Source organism: Panthera leo, chromosome D1 (assembly GCF_018350215.1).
Source record: "Panthera leo isolate Ple1 chromosome D1, P.leo_Ple1_pat1.1, whole genome shotgun sequence".
In the NCBI taxonomy this organism is placed as follows: Eukaryota; Metazoa; Chordata; class Mammalia; order Carnivora; family Felidae; genus Panthera; species Panthera leo.
Genome location: NC_056688.1, coordinates 114,306,540 through 114,323,229, shown reverse-complemented (window position 1 = coordinate 114,323,229; position 16,690 = coordinate 114,306,540). Strand labels below are relative to the sequence as shown.

Genomic DNA, 16,690 nt, shown 5'->3' with positions numbered 1-16,690 from the left:
TGTTTGGGATTTCCTTGGTCTTTTATATTGATTTTTGCATTTTAGGGTCAGCTTATTAATTTCTAAAATTAAATAAATAAATAAATAAATAAGGTCACTGTGGTTTTGCTTGAAATTGCATTGAAAATATAGTCAAATTTGGGGAGAATTGATATCTTTTTAAATATTTATTTATTTTTGAAAGAGAGAGAGACAGCACGAGTGGGGGAAGAACAGAGAGAGAGGGAGACACAGAACCAGAAGCGGGCTCCAGGTTCTGAGCTGTCAGCATAGAACCCGACCGTGGGGCTCGAGCTCACAAACTGTGAGATCATGACCTGAGCTGAAGTGGGACGCTCAACCGACTGAGCCACCCAGGTGCCCCAAGAATTGATATCTTTTTAAAAAAAAAATTTTTAATGTCAATTCATTTTTGAGAGACAGAGAGTGAGTGGGGGAGGGGCTGAGAGAGAGGGAGACACAGAATCCGAAGCAGGATCCAGGCTCCAAGCTGTCAGCACAGAGCCTGACGTGGGGCTTGGATCCACAGAACGAGAGATGGTGACCTGAGCTAAAGTTGGATGCTTAACCGACTGAGCCATCCAGGGGCCCTGAGATTTGATATCTTAACAAGTCTTAGAATGAGCCACGCCAATGAGCATGGCATGACTCCATTTATTCAGGTCTTTTTTAGTCTCTCAGTGGTATTTTATAGTTTCCTGCGTGCATATTTCACACACATTTTGTTAAATTTACCTCTAAGTATCCCAAGGTTTTGATTCTGTTTGTGGGTGGTATTGTTTTTATAACTTCAATGTCTAATTGTCCATTGTTAGGATACAGAAATAGAATTTTTATATACAGGTCTTGTATCTTGTGATTTCACCAAACTCACTTGTTAGTTCTGGTAGCATTTTGTAGCTTAGGGTTTTCTACAGACAATAATGTCATCTGCGAATTGAGATAGCTTTAATTTTTCCTTTCCGATCCTGTAAGAGCAGAAACACAGGTGTTTGTTTGTTTGTTTTTTTTGGTTTGTTTTCTTTATCCTACTCCGTTGGCCAAGCCCCTCCAGTTCAAGATATAGTGCAGGGACCCGCTCCTGCCTCATCCCAACTGTCTTCCACCATCCAGGGAGAAGCCACTGGGGGGGTTTTGCAGATTCCCTTTCTTTATCAGATTGAAAGAATCTCTTCTGGTCCTAGTTTTCCAAGATTTTTGTTTTTGAAATCATAGATCGGTATTCAATGCTGTCAAATGCTTTTTTTTTTTTTTAATATACACCTGTTGAAATGATTGTATGGTTTTTCTATTCGACTGCTAGCATGGTGAGAACATCAGTCAATTCTGAAATGTTAAAGTCACTTTACATTCCTGGAATCTGCCCCACTTGGTCATATGTTTTCTTCTTTATCTACGTTGTTGAAATTGATTTGCTAATATTCTGTTAAGGAGTTTTGTGTCTGGGCTCCTGAGGGATATTGGGCTTGGATCTTCTTTCCTTGTCTTATTCTTGTCTGGACCTGGTAGGGTTACGATGGTCTCCTGGAAGCCGCTGGAAGCGCCCTGGAAGTGCTTATGCAGTATCCGTGTTATTTCTCACTTGAGTGTCTGGTGTACTGCTCCAGCCATGCCTCCCACCTGCACTGAGGCCAGCACTGGACTGGGCTAACAGAAGCCTGACCGTGGGGGGTCGTGCTCTTGACCCCCACGACGACGGGGAGATGAGGTGTTCTGCCATGGAAGTGTTGAGTGTGAGAATTTGTACAACAGACGCAAGGAGAGGGACCTGGCCCCACGGCCTGGAGCTGGGGTGAGGCTGGCAACTCAGGAACAGGCTGAGGCAGTCACCTGGAGGACATGGAGGGGCAAGGAAAGGGGTCCCCCACGGAGCCCTGAGAGATGTCGATGTGAGGGGGCCCCACGGAGAAGACTGAGAAATGGCCACAGAGGGGAGACCCCAGGAGCCAAGGGATGGGGTGGCAACGCAAAGTGGGAGTCTGGAAAGCCAGGAGCGCCCAGATGAGAGCTTTCAACAGGGCCGGGTGCTACTGGGGTTACACGGAAGATGGGTCCTCACAAGTCCTGCAGGCTGGGGGTCCAGGTGACTGTGGTGGCAGCACTCCAGCGCAGGGGGTTGTGCAGGCAGCCGCTGGCCCTTGTTCGGGCACCTGTGCCTACGGGGGGGCCTCATCCATCACGCTCCCTTGATTGCTCTGCCTCCAGCTGGCCACTGGGTAACTTCAGTGCAAGGTCCCAGATGCTCCTTACATCCAGCCAGCCCCCAATCCCAGGCCTGGAGCGGAGCCTCTGGCCGTATGTTCATCGCGGGGACCCCTACACGGGCAGGGCCCAGTCTAGGGCCGCCTCCCACCCCGGGAGGGGGGCTGGAAGGATCTGGGAGTTTGCAGTTCACACAGCCCTCCCCCCCAAGGGTGGGCAGGAGCAGCGGACGGTCCTGATGGGAGTGAAGGCAGCTGGCGGTGAACAGCGGGGAGCGCGCAGCACAAACCCTTGCAGGTGTGCGGCGCCTGGGCACCGGCGGCTATGAGGTCGCGGGACCCGGCACACGCGGGGTTCTGGGCTCCCTGCCCCCCGGCCCTCGCCTCCCCGCCCCCACCGTCTGCAGCGCTGGCGTCTTCCTGCGGAGCAACAGGGGCCCCGCACGTGTGGCGACCTCTGCAGCCGCCTCTCCCGAGCCGTCGGGGCCTGCGCGCTCCGCCCCAGCCGCCGACCCGACGGGAGCCCGTCCGCTCAAAGGCCCGAGAGCCGCCTCCGGAGGGAGGCCGCTGCTGTGTGACCTTGGGTGAGTTCCTTGACCCCGCTGTGCTGGTCATCGTGGACACCCGGGAAAACCGAGCGGAGCACGGCGTCCCGGAGACCTCGCAAGGTCTCCGCCCGGCCGGCCACTCGCCTCCGCGGCGCCGCCCCGCCCGGGGCAGGGGAGGGGGCGAGAAAGTCCTTCAGACCGCGGTGGTCGCGGCCAGCAGGGACGGCGCGCGTGGGCCGGGAGTGGCCGCAGGCCGTGCGCTGCCCCCTGCCCGGGCGGCCCCGCCGCAGCAGCGTCCCGGGATGAGCCTGCACCGCCGCTAGCGGGCCTGCGGGCGCGCGGGGGCCAGAGAGGGGTCCGGGCCGGGCGAGGGCTGCGGCGGAGGGCTGGAGATGCCCAGGCAGCCGGCGCGGCCCCGCCCCCGGGACCCGGACCCGCCCTGGCCCCGGCTCCGCCCCGCCCCGCCCCGCCCCGCCTCGCCTCGCCTCGCCTCGCCTCGCCTTGCCTCACAGAGTAGGGCTCCGAGGAGAGCTCTCAGTAGCCGGGCGGGCAGAAAGGCGGAGCTACAGGCTAGGGCGTCAATGATTGGCTAACTCTAATGATTGGCGGGCATAGCAGCCACTCGCCGCCACCGCTGCAGCCCTATGCGCTCGTTCGGGCTCGGCTCGGCTCGGCCGCTAAGCTCGGCTCGGCTCGGCTCGACCCGGCCGTTCGGCTCAGCTCGGCTCGGCTCGGCTCGGCTCGGCCTCTCGGCTCGGCTCGGCTCGGCTCGGCTCGGCCCGGCGGCTCGGCTCGGCTGGGCTGCGCGGCCGCGGACTGACGGACGGGCGTGCGCGGGGGGCGCAGGGCGCGGGGCGCGGGCCTCGGCGGCGGCGGCGGCGGCGGCGGCGGAAGCCTGGTGCCCCCGCCCGCCTGGTCCTCTCTGAGAGCAGAGGCAGCGCCGCGGGCGCGGGGGGCGGCGGCGCGGGGAGGCGCGGGGGGCGCGGAGCGAGCGCGGCCCGCCCGGGCGCCGCCGACCCGGCCCAGCGCACGGACGCGCGGACGGACGGACGGTCGGACGGACGCGGACGGACGCGGCCCCTCCCTGCCGCCGCCGCCCGCCCGGGGCTCCCACCTCGCCGGCGCCGGGCCCGGGAGCGATGACATCGACGGGGAAGGACGGCGGCGGGGCGCAGCACGCGCAGTATGTGGGGCCCTACCGGCTGGAGAAGACGCTGGGCAAGGGGCAGACAGGTGCGTGCTGGGCCGGGCCCGGGGACCCGCGGGACAAGGGGTGCGGGGAGACAAGGGGTGCGGGGGGGGGGCCGGGAACACCGAAGGGGCTCGGGGACACGGGGGTGGGGAGTCTGGGGACCCGGACACGGTGGGGGGGGGCAGAGGACGGGGGACACCGGAGAACGGGGGCCTGAGGGACCAGGGCGCCGAGGGGACAGGGGGTTTCGGGGAGACCAGGCGTCCGGGGGGAGCGGGAGTACCGAGGGGCCCAGGAACACGGTTGGAGGGGTACCAGGGGACCGGGGACACCGAAGGGGACTGGGGACATGGATGCGGGCCGGGCGCTGGGGAGGACCAGGGGCGCTGGGGCGCCGGGGCGCACAGGCCGGCCGCCGAGAAGGCCGTGCTGACTGTGCGCCGATCGGGCGGGCGGGCGGGCGGGGGGGGGGGGGGGCGGCGGAAGGAGGTCGTCCCGAGCGGGGAGCCGTAGGCCCGGCCCGTGGCTCTGGCCGGCGGCCGCGAACAATGGGCGCCCGGGCACCGGGTCCCGCCGCGGAGCCCGTAGGCCGCGCCGCTGCGGTCGGCCGGGCGCGGCCCAAGGACACGCGTCGCGGACGGGGGCGCACGGGCCGGGCCGGGCCGGGCCAGCGCCCCTCGGCTCCGGCTGCAGGTGCGCGGCCCCGGCCGCATTGTGCGCCGGAGCGACCGGGCCCATTGTGCCGCGGGAGGAGGGGGCCGAGCGGGCGCCCATCTGCCGTCTGCCGCGGCCGCGCTAATAGGCGTGCTGCCCGAGCAGCTGCGCCCCGAGCTTCGCGCCCCCGGCCGCGACCCCCAACTCCCGGCGGCAGGCAGGGAGGCGGCCCTACGGCGTCCTGCGGGCCCACCGGGCCACCTTGGCCAGGCTGGGACCTTCCTCCACGGTGGGACTGGGAGAGTACCGAGGCGGCCGTGAGGGCTGGACAGCGCCTTTCTCGCTCCTCCTAGCCTCTGTTCCGAATGTCTGCGACACTGCGCTCTCCCATGGGAGGGAGAGGGAGGCTGGTGCTGGACCCTCTGCCAGATCCCAGGCCATGGATCCCCAAACCCCAGTCTGTGGGAGGAGGGGGCTTCTTGGCCGGTCCTGGCTGGCTTTCTGGTGATCAGGCTAGGTCCTAGCCCAGCGGCCATGGTCTCATCCAGCTGGCCAGGCGTTCACAGAGTCGCTTTGTGGGAGGCTGGGCTCAGCCATTTTCTTTCTTCTCCCAGGATGGGCCTCTCCTGGCAGCCCAGAGGTCCGATTGGCACTGACTGCTTCTCCCTGTCTCTGGGAAGTTCCTGGGACCTAGGGCCGGTAGGGGAGAGGAGGAAGGGAAGACGAGGGTGCAGCAGTGCTGATCCCACTCCGCTGGTGCACGGCGGGGGTGGGGGTGGGGGGGCCGGAGGGAGCTGCTCCTGCCAGGGAGGCTGCATGCAGGCCCTTCCCAAGCCCCTCTGGGCGGCACGGAGGAGGAGCCAAGAGGTGGTGTTAGGGAGGAAAGTGGGCCAGGCCCTGGGCTCTCCCAGGAGGGCAGTGGTTGTGATGTAACTAAGGCAGAGCGTGTATGAAGGGACCCGGGGGGGGGGGGGAGCTGCCCCCCCCCCCACTGTGGGTAGACAGCCGCTGTGCCAACCGCTGAGGCCCCGAGGGATCCCCGGCAGTAGGGCAGCGCTGTTGGGAGTGGGGGGTGGTGTGGCCCGGGTTCAAGGTGGGAGACAGCCGGTGTCCCTCTGAGTTCAAAATACGCATGTTTCCTGCAAGGAACAACTGGAGTTGGTGAAATCCTCAGTGGGGGAGGGGCCTGGGGCAGCACAACGTGGGAGCAGTGAAATAATCTAATTATCGCACCGGTAAAATGTGATTATAAGGAAGCATCATCGTGTGAGTGGTGACAGCGGTGAATTCTACGTGTGCCGCGCTCGCCGGTCGCCACGGGTGGGGGCCGGTCTCCGTACTCCTCATCGAGTTACAGTGTTGTACAGTTCATTACGGGACGTTTCCACCGTAATTAACAGTAATGAATACAAAAGGATAAGCCGCGCGCGGGTGTCAACACCGCGTTGCCATGTGATGTTTAGGAAACAGCTGCAAGTGGGACACAAAGCAGCGGGCCTTCTCCTCGGGTCCCTCTCCCCTCTGAGGGGAGTGGGCTCTCCCTGTGGCTGAGGCCCCCTCCCCAGGGATCTGTTGATCCTGCGTTCCTTGTGGCTTCGTCCAGGGCCCTGGGAGTGCCTGCTTCCCGGGAGGGCTGTCTCCCTGTCCCTTTTGCGGAAGGGTTGTCTGGACTTCGGTGGACGTGGGGCCCCGGGGGTGTGGGTGCACTGGGCCTGGCCACTCGGTTTGCTGGCTGGTCTTGGGCATCAGGTGCCAAGGGAGTTGCAGTTTCCCAGGCCTGTCCTTTTGCCCGGGAGATAAACGTTTGACCTTATCCGGGGTAGGCTTGCTGCCAAGAGACCTCAGTGGAAGACTGTGTGACCGAAGCTTCCGAGCGCTGCCTCCGTCCCTGGACTGCCTGTGCCCGGGTCCTCCCCGGTCCTCACGTGTGCTCTGCCTGGGGCCCTGGAAAGGGAGGGAGTCACCCAGGTGGCGGTGAGCTTCGTGCTGCCCACCCGCTGCGGGTACCCCAGCCGGTAGCCCCGAGCCAGGGGACCTGCTGCTCTGCCTCCAGATGCGGGAGTCGGGGGGACACTGCCGGCTGCCGAGCACAGGTGTGGGCAGACTGCCCCTCTGCCTGGCTGGACGCCCCTCTGGTGGCTGGTGGGGTCCCACTTGTCCTTTCTGTAGCATCTTTTCGGTGGTTCTGTCTCGCTTGTGTGCTCTTGGCTCAGCAAGCGGGTTCTGTCACTTGGGTGGGCGTTAGGCCTCTGCCTCTGGGCAGCGCGGGTGTGACTGAGAGGTCATCTTCCTTCTGCCAGGGCATCTCCCCTACATGGCTGTCCTCGGTGTCCTGGGGTCACCTGTGGAGGCCGCCCTGGGGAGGCGTCATGTTCTCCGGTGGACCGGTGGGTCTTTGGCACCTACCCACCTTCCGGTGGGGGGCAGGTGTCCCTGTGCGGGCCGGAGTCCACTGCCGAGGCTCTGTCTGACTCAGCCCTGATCCAGGAAAGGCTTCTTCAGCTGGGGAGCGGGGGGCACCTCCAGAGGGTCCAGGTGGGGCCCGAGCAGGTCCGGGGGGGGTGTGTATTGTGTAAGCCATGTGGCCCCCTGGCCTTCACCCTTCCAGCCCCACCAGGAAATGGAGCAGGGCAGGGCTGCCCAAACTAGAGCACAGCAGGTGTCGATGGGGTTCAGCTCCCATAAGCCAGGAGGACCCTGTGGGAGGAAGAGGAAGGTGGTGGGCTCTCAGAGCTGGGCCCGCAGTAGGATGTGAAGCCTGCCCTCAGGGACCCTTTGGTAGGTGGGAGCTGAGGACAAGGTGGCAGGGCCGGGGCTTTCAGATGATGGCCAGGGCAGCTCATGAGAGAAGACGCGGGTGAGGCGGCAGCCCGCAGCTCACCTGGCTGGGCTTAAAGGCTGGAGCGTGGGCCAGGGGGAAGGATCTAGACTGCCATGCTGAGGGCACTGGGGTGTCCCCTTCAGGGTCTCCGGGGACCTTTAGGAGAATTCGTGTGGGGTGCTGGTCAGGCAGGCTGAGGAGAAGTCCTGGGGTGGGGGAAGCCAGTGAAGATGAGACGAGGGAGGGAGGGAGGGAGAGACACAGGTGAGCTGGGAGAAGAGACAGGTGAAGGAGAGAGTCTGATAGACCTGGGGGTGACCATGGCCCAGGGCAGAGCAGATGGGGGAGCAGAGCCAGAGGCAGGAGTCAGGGGAGGTGCCTTCGACCTGAAGGACACAGTTGATTTTGGAAAGCTGTGTAGAAGAAGGCAGCTTGAGAGCCAGAGAGGCTGCAGGTCATGGGCCCTGCACACGGAGCTGGGGGGCGGGGCATTGGCTGGAGTGGGCCCTGGGGTGCTTTAGGGGGCTGAGGCCGGGAGAAGGGGCGTGGCCATGGCCACAAAGGTGGACAGGGCAGGGAGTGTGGTCAGCCTCCGCTGGCCATGTGTGGACCACCTGTTGTGTCTGAAGGTCTCCCCCTGCCCCCATGAGCCTCCGCCCTCTGTGCAGCAGGCACGGTGCAGTCCGTCTGTCCGTAAGTGAGGAAGCCGGCTCAGAACTCAGTGCTTTGGCCAAGGGGAGCAGTTCCAGTCTGCTCAAGGCACAGGCTCGGTTTAAAAGTTCAGAGTAGCAGGACCCTGTTCTCAGATGGTCATGGACAGAGCTTGTGGGGAGCCCCCCCCCCCCCATGCCTGTCTCCCCTGGCCCCTCGGGAGCTGTCGGAGAGGCCTGTGCAGTGTCGGTCGGTGTCCCGCCCATGACTGAGGGGGACAGATAGCACTCCAGCCCACCTTCCACAGTGCAGGCTCTCTGCCAGGAAGCCCCCCGCCTGGACCAAAGGGCTGTCCCTGGGTGGGCTGTCCCTGTCGAGGGAGGGCAGCTCGGCATGGAGGTTTCTGGGGTGGACGAGTCCTGGGGTGGGCAGAGGCCATGTGCCCAGGGTGCAGAGATGTCTCTAGGACCATCTGGGAGTGGGGTGCCCCCAGCTGCACGTGCAGAGGCTGGCTCTCACTTCCTCTAAGATGCTTGGACAGCATTGCCCACAGCCCCAAGGAGGGGCTCTGTTTCTAACGGATCCTCACAGAAGGCTGTAGGGGTGACAGCTGCCCAGGACTGGGTTTGGGCAACAGAAGCCGTGGGGTGAGGGGCTCCGGGTCCTGCCCCATTCGCAGCCTGCCTAAAGGTGGCCAGGGCCATCCGGATCCTCTCTGGTTGCTGACAGGCTTGACCACGCTTGGTGAAGCATGCGTGTTGGACGGGGCCTCCAGGGCTGGCTGGCTGTGCCCCCGCCCCCCACCGCCCCGCGGCCCCTCCCCGACTCACCTCCTCAAGGACTGTGTGGGGCCAGCAAGTGGGTTGCTGCAGGAAGCCAGCACTGGCCTGGGCCCCGCCCGGGGGCACGTTTCTCTGGCTGTTTCCTGTCCTGGTTTACCCAGGTGTCGTGGGATGACCTCAGGGCCTGAATGTGCACCGTCCGTATCCTCTGCCTGAGCATAAGCCCTGCTCCGTGCTTGGCACCTTCAGTGTTTCTGGAGCAGACGGGTCCTTCCGGCGTCAGAGGCTGGACGCTGTGGGTGGCGCCTTGGCCATGCTGCCTGTCTGCGGACACCACGGAGCGTCTGTGACTGGTGTTGACACGACGCAGTCAGGGCACCTTCGTGGTTACCTGGTGCTCTGGCTTGGAGAACACCTGTGCCTTCAAAGCCACTGGACTCAGAGCGGGTTTCTGGGGGGAACTTGAGAGGGTAAGGCTGCTTTGAGATCAGTGCCCCAGCCAGGTGGCAATGCCAGGGGTGGGGGGAGGAGCCATCTGACCGCTGTGGCCACCCTGCCTTTGCCCACTGGGGTGTGGGTGTGCCTGGGGCTCCCCGGACCCCAGAGCTCCCTCCTGCCCGTACCCACCTCCGGTGGACGGCGTCCTTGTGGCCGGGGAGTGCTTGCGCTTTCTGGAGGCCTGTCGCCACACAGTGAGTGCGGGGGCCACACGCGTCTCAGAGAGAAGCCTGCTGCTTGTCCGTGGCCCCACGTGCTCCCCACGTTGGCTGGTCCCTCCAGCTGTGCAGGGTGGGGCCCACCGGCCTTCGTGGCCACCTTGGAACTTAACGGGGTAGTCCTGTGCTGGAGGCACAGAGCAGGGGCAGCGTGGACTCTGGCGCTTAGTAGCTGGTGGCTTTTGAGCCCCAGCCCCCACCCCCCAGAGCAGGGTTTCCCGCGGCTTTTGTGAAGCTCATGCTGGGAATGATGTCAGTGGCGGGGGGCACATCTGTTGTGGGCAGTGTCTGGTGGCAGGACAGTGGGTCCACATCTGTCAGGTCCCATCCAGGGTCTCAGGGGATGGGGGAACCCCCCCCCCCCCGCCCCTGGGTTCCTCTGGACTCTGCAGGAAGTGGGGAGAGCTGGTGTCTCCTACAGCCGCTCTCTGTTGGAGCATTCTGGGTGCCTGGCCAGGTCAGCCCCAGGCCTGAGATGGGCCTCCACGAGCCTGGCCCGGAGCCCCGGGTCCTGGCCGAGGACGGCCGAGCTGCCCGCGCCCTGCCTGAGGCCTTGTCCCAGCCGTGCCGGCTGGCTGAGCGGGACTGCCGCGGGCACTGGACAGGATGGAGGCTGGGCTGGGACAGAGGCCGCAGGGACAAAGCGGGGATTGTGTTGGGCCCCACCCTGAGAGGTGGCCCCGGCCTTGCTCTGCAGTCTCTGAGGGGCCAGTGTTCTGGAGCTGGGCAGCAGCGCCCCCCCTCAGCCCCCAGAGCAGTGCTCCCAGAGGCCCCAGGGCTTAAGGGAGCAGAGCTTTTCTTCCAGGGTGGTTTCCTTGCTGGAACCTGGGCTGACAGGGCCTCGGGTGGACTCTGAGGGTCACAAAGATAAGGAGCACCACATGATATCCTCGGGGGGGGGGGGTCACTTTGTGAGGACAGAGCCACTTCCCCAGGTGGTCGCCACGTCCTCACACACAGGCCTCCTACAGGCTCACCCCGCGAGCCTGGCCGAGGGGGACAGAAGGCTCTCCGGGCCTTATGGTTCCGGGCTGGGCACTAGTGGAGGGACTGGGGGTCCCTGGGAGCGGGGGCTCATGGCCTGCCACTGGTAATGGAGGCACCTCGGGACACCCACACCATGGCCGCCCACTGTGGGCTTAGGCGGGGCCCGAGGGTGGGCCCTGGAGGGCAGGGCTGGCCTCCCTGGCCCCAGGGCAGAGGTGGGAGGGCAGCCTAAACAGGGCCTGTGTGGCCTGAGTGACGCAGCAGGAGCCGGGGACACGTCAGGCTGCGGCTCCACATCACTGCCGTGGGCAGTTTGCGGGGGCGGCGGGAGGCCGCCTGGCCGGGAATGTGGCCTCTGTGAGGCGTGGTTTGGCCCGAGTGCCCCTGGGTGACTGACTCCCGGGGCCAACTTCAGCCTGAACTGCAGGCCGGGGGGCCAGAGTGGAGGTGATGCGGGGAGCCACCGCCTGGGCTGGCCCGGCCGGGTTGGGAGCTCACCTGAGTCCTGGCTGGCTGTTTCCCTGGGTAGGGGGCCTCCCCCAGGGGCCAAGCCGAGATGAGAAAGGCAAGGGACGGAGGTGGCCACTGGGTGAAGCAGGGCTGTGGTGGGAGGCAGCTCCAAGGCAGGGTACTTAACTCACCTGGTTCTGTCTGAGTCGTGGGTCCAACGGCAGACCGGGTCCCGTGTCCAGCTTCCTGGGCGGTGACAGCGGCCTCAGGCTCTCGGCCAGGGCCCAGCTGGGCAGGGGCAGTTGGGAGCCAAGGTCTGCGGAGGCTGGCGGAGCCCCCTTCCTGGGTGGGCAGCTGCAGGCTCTGTTAACACCCCTTTCAGACCCTCCCCCAACCCCGCCCGCCTGGCCGAGAGCCTGGGTGTAGCCCCAGGGCGCTCACGGAGCTGGCCTCCTCCTGAGCACGGGGAGCACGAGGGGGCGAGTCCCTGATGCCTGTGGGGAGGAGCACCCTGGAACTTTCCAGCCCCTTTGTTCTTCAGGGTGTGTGGCTTGGTGTGTGTGAGGAGCTCAGGTCCCTTGGGATCGTTCAGGTGTGTGGGGTTGGTGCGACCCCGAGGCCTCTCTCTCATCCATCCCTCCTGCGCCCACCCCTGGCACGGGGCGCTCGGGGGCCTGGAAGGAGCGGCCGGGTGTGGGATGCTGTGACCGTCCGGGGTCTCGGGGTCATGCCCATGCGCAGGGCCCCCACTCTCTGTTCCATGAACGGCCCAGACTGTTGATACCTGTATGACCGCTTGGATGGTCTCACACCTCCATGGTTGTGTCTTCGCTCTCGTGTGTGATGCGGGACGTGCGGGACCGAACCCGCAGGGGACCGGTGTGTCCTGCTCGGGCCGTGTGCTGGACATGCTGCCTGAGGGGGGCCCTGGCTGGGGAGGGGGGCCGTGGGGAGAAAGGAGGGCAGATGCACTGTGGGGACAGTGGGTGGGGGCTGTCGCAAGGCCCAGCTGGGCGACCGTGCTGGGCTGCAGGGCCGGGTCGGGGGTGGGGGCAGGGAGCACAGTCGGGGCCGCAGAGTGGCGGCTGCCCCAGCCGCAGGCTCCGAGCCGGTAAGGGGCTTATCCTGCCCTTCCCTCTGCCGCACGGTGCCACAGTGCCCTGGAACGTGGCCCTGCTCCTGGGGTGTCGACCGCAGAGCCCAGCCCACCCTCGGCAGCATGAGGCCAGTTTCCCTCCCTCCCCCACACCCGGCGTTAATGGGAGGTGAGTCCTAGAGCAGCTTCAGTATTTCGGTGTGTGTCTGACAGACCCTGAAAGAGCACAGTACCAGGTCACCCTGCGAAGGTAGCTGGATTCCCCAAACCGGCAGAAATTCAGTCAGATGCTAGGTTTTCCACTTGAAGTGGCTGTTTCCCGGAGGCCCAGTGTCCACCCTCAGCCAGGCCTCTGCCCTCGCTGCCTGGAGGCCGGGACTTCGGGGGCCCGTGTCCCTAACACCCTGACGATGCACATGCGGGTGGGGCCCCTCACTCGCAACCCCCGCCCCCTGTGTGGCAGCAGTGTGGCCTCTGTTCTTTAGTCCACGGTCCTCTATGCTTGGTGTCGGTTGTGGGGCACAGCAGGGCAGGGGCTCAGCCCTTCCTGGGGCCCCAGACCTGCCCGGTCCGGACGCATCACTGCCCCTTGTGCACACGGAGGTCCAGGCCCAGTGGGGAGCACGTGTCATGCAGGGTCATGCTCCTCCCTGGGTCCCTCCTCCCGTGCCCCCTGCTGCTGTAGGAGCGTGGATGAGGGAGGCGCCCTCCCAATGTGGGCTGCCTGGTCCTCCTGGGTGCGGGGACCCTGTCCTCGGGTGCTTTGGGCTCCCTGGAAGGGCGGACAGACAGCAGTGTGTGCAGCGACCGGAGCTCAGCCGGGGTTGGCCACGGCCCTGCCCACCCTGGGCAGGTGCCCACCCTGGGCCCGTGTTCCTGCCCTGCCAGCCCACCTGGCCTGTAGCTTCATCATGTGACTTCACTGGAGCAGCTGAGCCCCCCCGCCCTTGTGGTGTCCGTGTTTTTGGGTTTCCTGCCTAGTGTTAGGGTGCTGCTTGAGGGAGTCGTGCCCACTCCTTGCCCTGCAGTCAGGGCTCACGTTGTATGTGCAAATGTGTTCCCCGAATGTGTGTGCATTTTGTGGTGGGCCATCTGACCAGGGCTGTGGTGGCCTGGAGGGGTCTCCCTTAAGCCCCTCAAATGTGTGCATGGCCCGGGCTGCCAGGAGCCCCGGTGCCCAGGGGCCAGCTCCCTGTGAGCCTTGTCCCTGGAGCAGGGCCATCAGGGCTGGAACGGGAGTGGGGTGGGGGCAGGCAGGCAGTGTTCCTGGGAGTGCCCCTCATTGGTCCTTGCCAGCAGCCTGTGGTCCCCCCACCCGGTCCCCCCTTCCTGAGTCTCCAGGGGGAGCAGTCACAAGCCCTGGGTCGTGCCCCCATCTCTGCTGCGCCATCCTTGCGGGGAGGGGGCTGTGGGGACAAGGCTGGGGCAGCTTGCTGGCCACGCTCTGACTCTGGGGCCTTCAGACGGGGAGAAGACCGCCCTGTGCCCAGTCCTGGGTGTGGGGGTGCGAGGGGCCAGTCCCTCTCCCTGGAAAGGCCTGCCCGCGGCTGGGGAGCTGTCCAGCAGGGCCGTGCTGAAGTCGGCAGCTTCCGTTCCCTGTGAGGGAGGCCGCAGCTGGCAGCGTGTCCTCAAATCTCTGCTGCCGTGGGAAGGTCCAGGTGTCTGGCAGCCTCCTGTGCCTGTCGCCTGGCTGTGGGACCGGTTCTGTGCTAACAAGGGGCAGGAGGTGGGAGCTGCCTGGGTGCTAAATGTACTTAGTGGTGGCACGCCTTCTGTCGTGCTCCCAGGGGAGACCCCGGCCCCCAGGCTCTCCCTCCTCTTGCAGGAGGAGCCCCTGGCCCAGTCTCCTGGGGGCAAGGGGAGAGCCAGGCCTCACAGAGGCTGTGGGCACGAGGGCACCTTCTCTGGCTCTGGGGTTGATTTGAGGTGACTTCCCAGAGCAGCCCCCCTACCCCCCTCTGATATTTACCTTGTATCTCTGGGGCAGGAACCTTCCGTCCGGTTCCCTTGGAGATGTGTGTGGGTGCTGTGAGGGCACAGGACAACCTGGGAGTTCTCGGCCGGTCCCCTGGCCCAATGCCCTAGAGGCTGTGGGTGCCCTGCACCGTCAGGGCTCCTTGAAGGGGAGGTCTGGTCCCCACCGGCCAGTTTTTGCCCTGCCTTGCTGCCAGCTCCCCTTGTTTCGGGGGTCATGACCTGGGGGTGGATGAAGTGTGAAAGTGTCTACAGAACACTGAGCCGTGGGTGGACGGCCTTGGGGTGTCTGAGGGGGCTGGGTTTTGGGTCACAGGTGCGGCTGCTCGAGCCTCTCACCTGGGGGACAGAGTGTGGGGGTGTGAAGGCGCCAGGTGTCACCCTCCTGCAGCCCCCTCCTTGGGCCCGGGCATTACCGGGAACTGGGTAGAATTCAGGAAGCCAGGCTCTCAGCCCCAAACCCGCATCCTGGGCTTGCTGGGGAGGGAGGGGGTGTGTGTCTGAGAACGAGGCAGAGGAGGGAGTGTGTCCTGTTGTTGGAGGGCTGTGGGCTTGGCGGATAGTGAAGGGTTGATGCGGGCTTATCTCTAAAGAGGCAGAGGGCTTGTCACAGATTGGAGGTTTGCTGATTCTAAACCCCAAATCCCAAGGGATTTATAACTAATCATAAAGTGGCACAGATAGAACATCCTCCCGCAGACGCCACGGAGCCACGGGGGGGGGGGGGGGCATGTGTACACGTGGGCTGTGTTGTCCTAGGCGGCAGAACAGACATATGGAGGGCTCGGCAGGGGCTACAGGGGAGCCCCCAGGTGACGCCCAGCGGCCCAGGGTTTCAGAGTGGGTCCCGTCAGATTCCTTCTAGCTTTGCTGCTGACTAGGGGCAGGGGTGCGGGCATGCGTGCCATTGTCCCCAGAGGGCTGTTGCCCTGTGAGGCGGGGACAGGCCCACATCCAGGCCTCCACCTCTTGGGTCCCTCTGCCTGCGGGCGGCTCAGACCCACAGCCCACAGCTCGGGGTCAGCTGGCCGCGGGCTAAATACCACACCACCCCCTCCACAGTGCACCGCCCTGGTGTCTGCAGCAGTGGGACCTGGAGCTCAGCGGGGTCGGTGGGGGGGCCAGTCACGGTTGTCCCTACATCCAGAGACCCGGAAAGGTGGCCACTCCCTGCCCCAGGCCATGTGCTCCTCAGTCCGTGGGTCAGCATGCGGAAGGACCACTTCCTGGCCAGGCTGGGCTGCAGATGCCCCTGTGGGGGGGCCAGAGGACCCGCGGGGGGTGTTGGGGCGGAGGGCGCATCCAGGCGAGGGCCGGGGCACCACCTGAGCTGGCTGGCCGGCCCTGTGGTTCTCACTCACTGCTCCTTCTGCAGCATCCTGCAGCATCCTGAGTCACCCCAGCTGGGCGGCCTCTAGGTGACAGTGCCACCACACCCCAGGTGACTCGAGCAGGGTCCTGTCCCGCCCATCTGTCTCTGCGGCAGGACTTTAAGGTGTAACAGTAGGTCTCTCTACTGAGGAACAGCCTTCTCCTTAGCCTCCGTGCGGCTGGTCTCTCTCTGTGAGGGCCCCTGGGGGAGCCAGGCCCCCTGTGAGGGGCTGGCAGCTGCGGGCACGCTCCCCAGGCCCTGGCTGGGGGGCTCACCAGTGCAGTGAGTCCCGCGTACAGGGAGGGCTGCAGGCCCGCGCCCTCCCCACGGAGGTGCTCCTTCTCTGGACGCTAGGTGCCTCTACCCTGGGGCCTGGCAACTCCCAGAAATGGCACGGGCAAGCAGAGCGAGGCCGTCAGCTCTGAGCAGGCACAGGACAGGTGTTGCCTGGGTGGTGCCCTGTGCCTCTCCTCCTCTGCCTGCTCTGGAGCCCTGGGCAGGAGGGGCCTGGGCCTGTCAGCGGGACAGAGACAGAGGCTGGGAACCCCATGCTGGCAGGATCACATCGGGTTCTCTGGCGTGTGCGGCCTCTGGATGGGTGGCCTGCATTTGGGTGCAGGCCTTCGTTTTTTTAATGTTTATTTATTTATTTATTTTTTAACATTCTTTAAAATGTTTATTTATTTTTGAGAGAGACAGCACGAGTGGGGGAGGAGCAGAGAGAGAGGGAGACACAGAATCGGAAGCAGGCTCCAGGCTCCGAGCTGTCAGCTCAAACCCATGAGCTGTGAGATCGTGACCTGAGCCCAAGTCGGACGCTTAACCCGCTGAGCCACCCAGGCGCCCCAAGGCCTTCATAAACCAGGCCCGTGTACAGCGGGCCTGAGCTGAGACTAACCTGCAGGGTTCCCAGGGCAGAGGACATGTGTGTCCAGAGGACCTGGCCTGCCCCAGTCCCTGGGCAGTGGGTGCTGGTGGGGGTGGGGAGGCTCGTGGGACAGGACAGTGGTCTGGGGGCGCCGAGCAGGGGCCCTTGGGGCAGGGAGTGGTGGGCACATCGAGGACCGCAGGGACCTTGTGCCCCTTCTCGCCGTCTGGGGGGCAGATGCCACCACCCGAGTGCCAGCCCCAGCAGGGAAGAGGTCGCAGGGGTACACGTCCCCCTCGCCCCGGGCTCCGAGACCGTGGACAGCTGTGGGCAGGGGGCCCTCCCGGAAGTGGTCCTCAGACCCGTGAGGGTGTTTGG

At 64.7% G+C, this 16,690-nt stretch overlaps 1 protein-coding gene across 9 annotated transcripts in view; it reads left to right on the top strand.

Annotated features, from left to right (window-relative positions):
• Positions 1 to 3,835: 3,835 nt before the first annotated feature.
• BRSK2 (BR serine/threonine kinase 2) overlaps positions 3,836 to 16,690 on the top strand; it is a 60,934-nt gene continuing 48,079 nt past the window's right edge. For all 9 annotated transcript variants that reach the window (XR_006193642.1, XR_006193643.1, XR_006193641.1 and 6 more), the window contains exon 1: positions 3,836 to 3,982. Coding sequence is in view for 6 of the 9 variants with exons in the window: in XM_042905249.1 (XP_042761183.1) it covers positions 3,889 to 3,982 (94 nt within the window). In the remaining 3 variants the exon portion in view is untranslated. The remainder of the gene's footprint in view (positions 3,983 to 16,690) is intronic.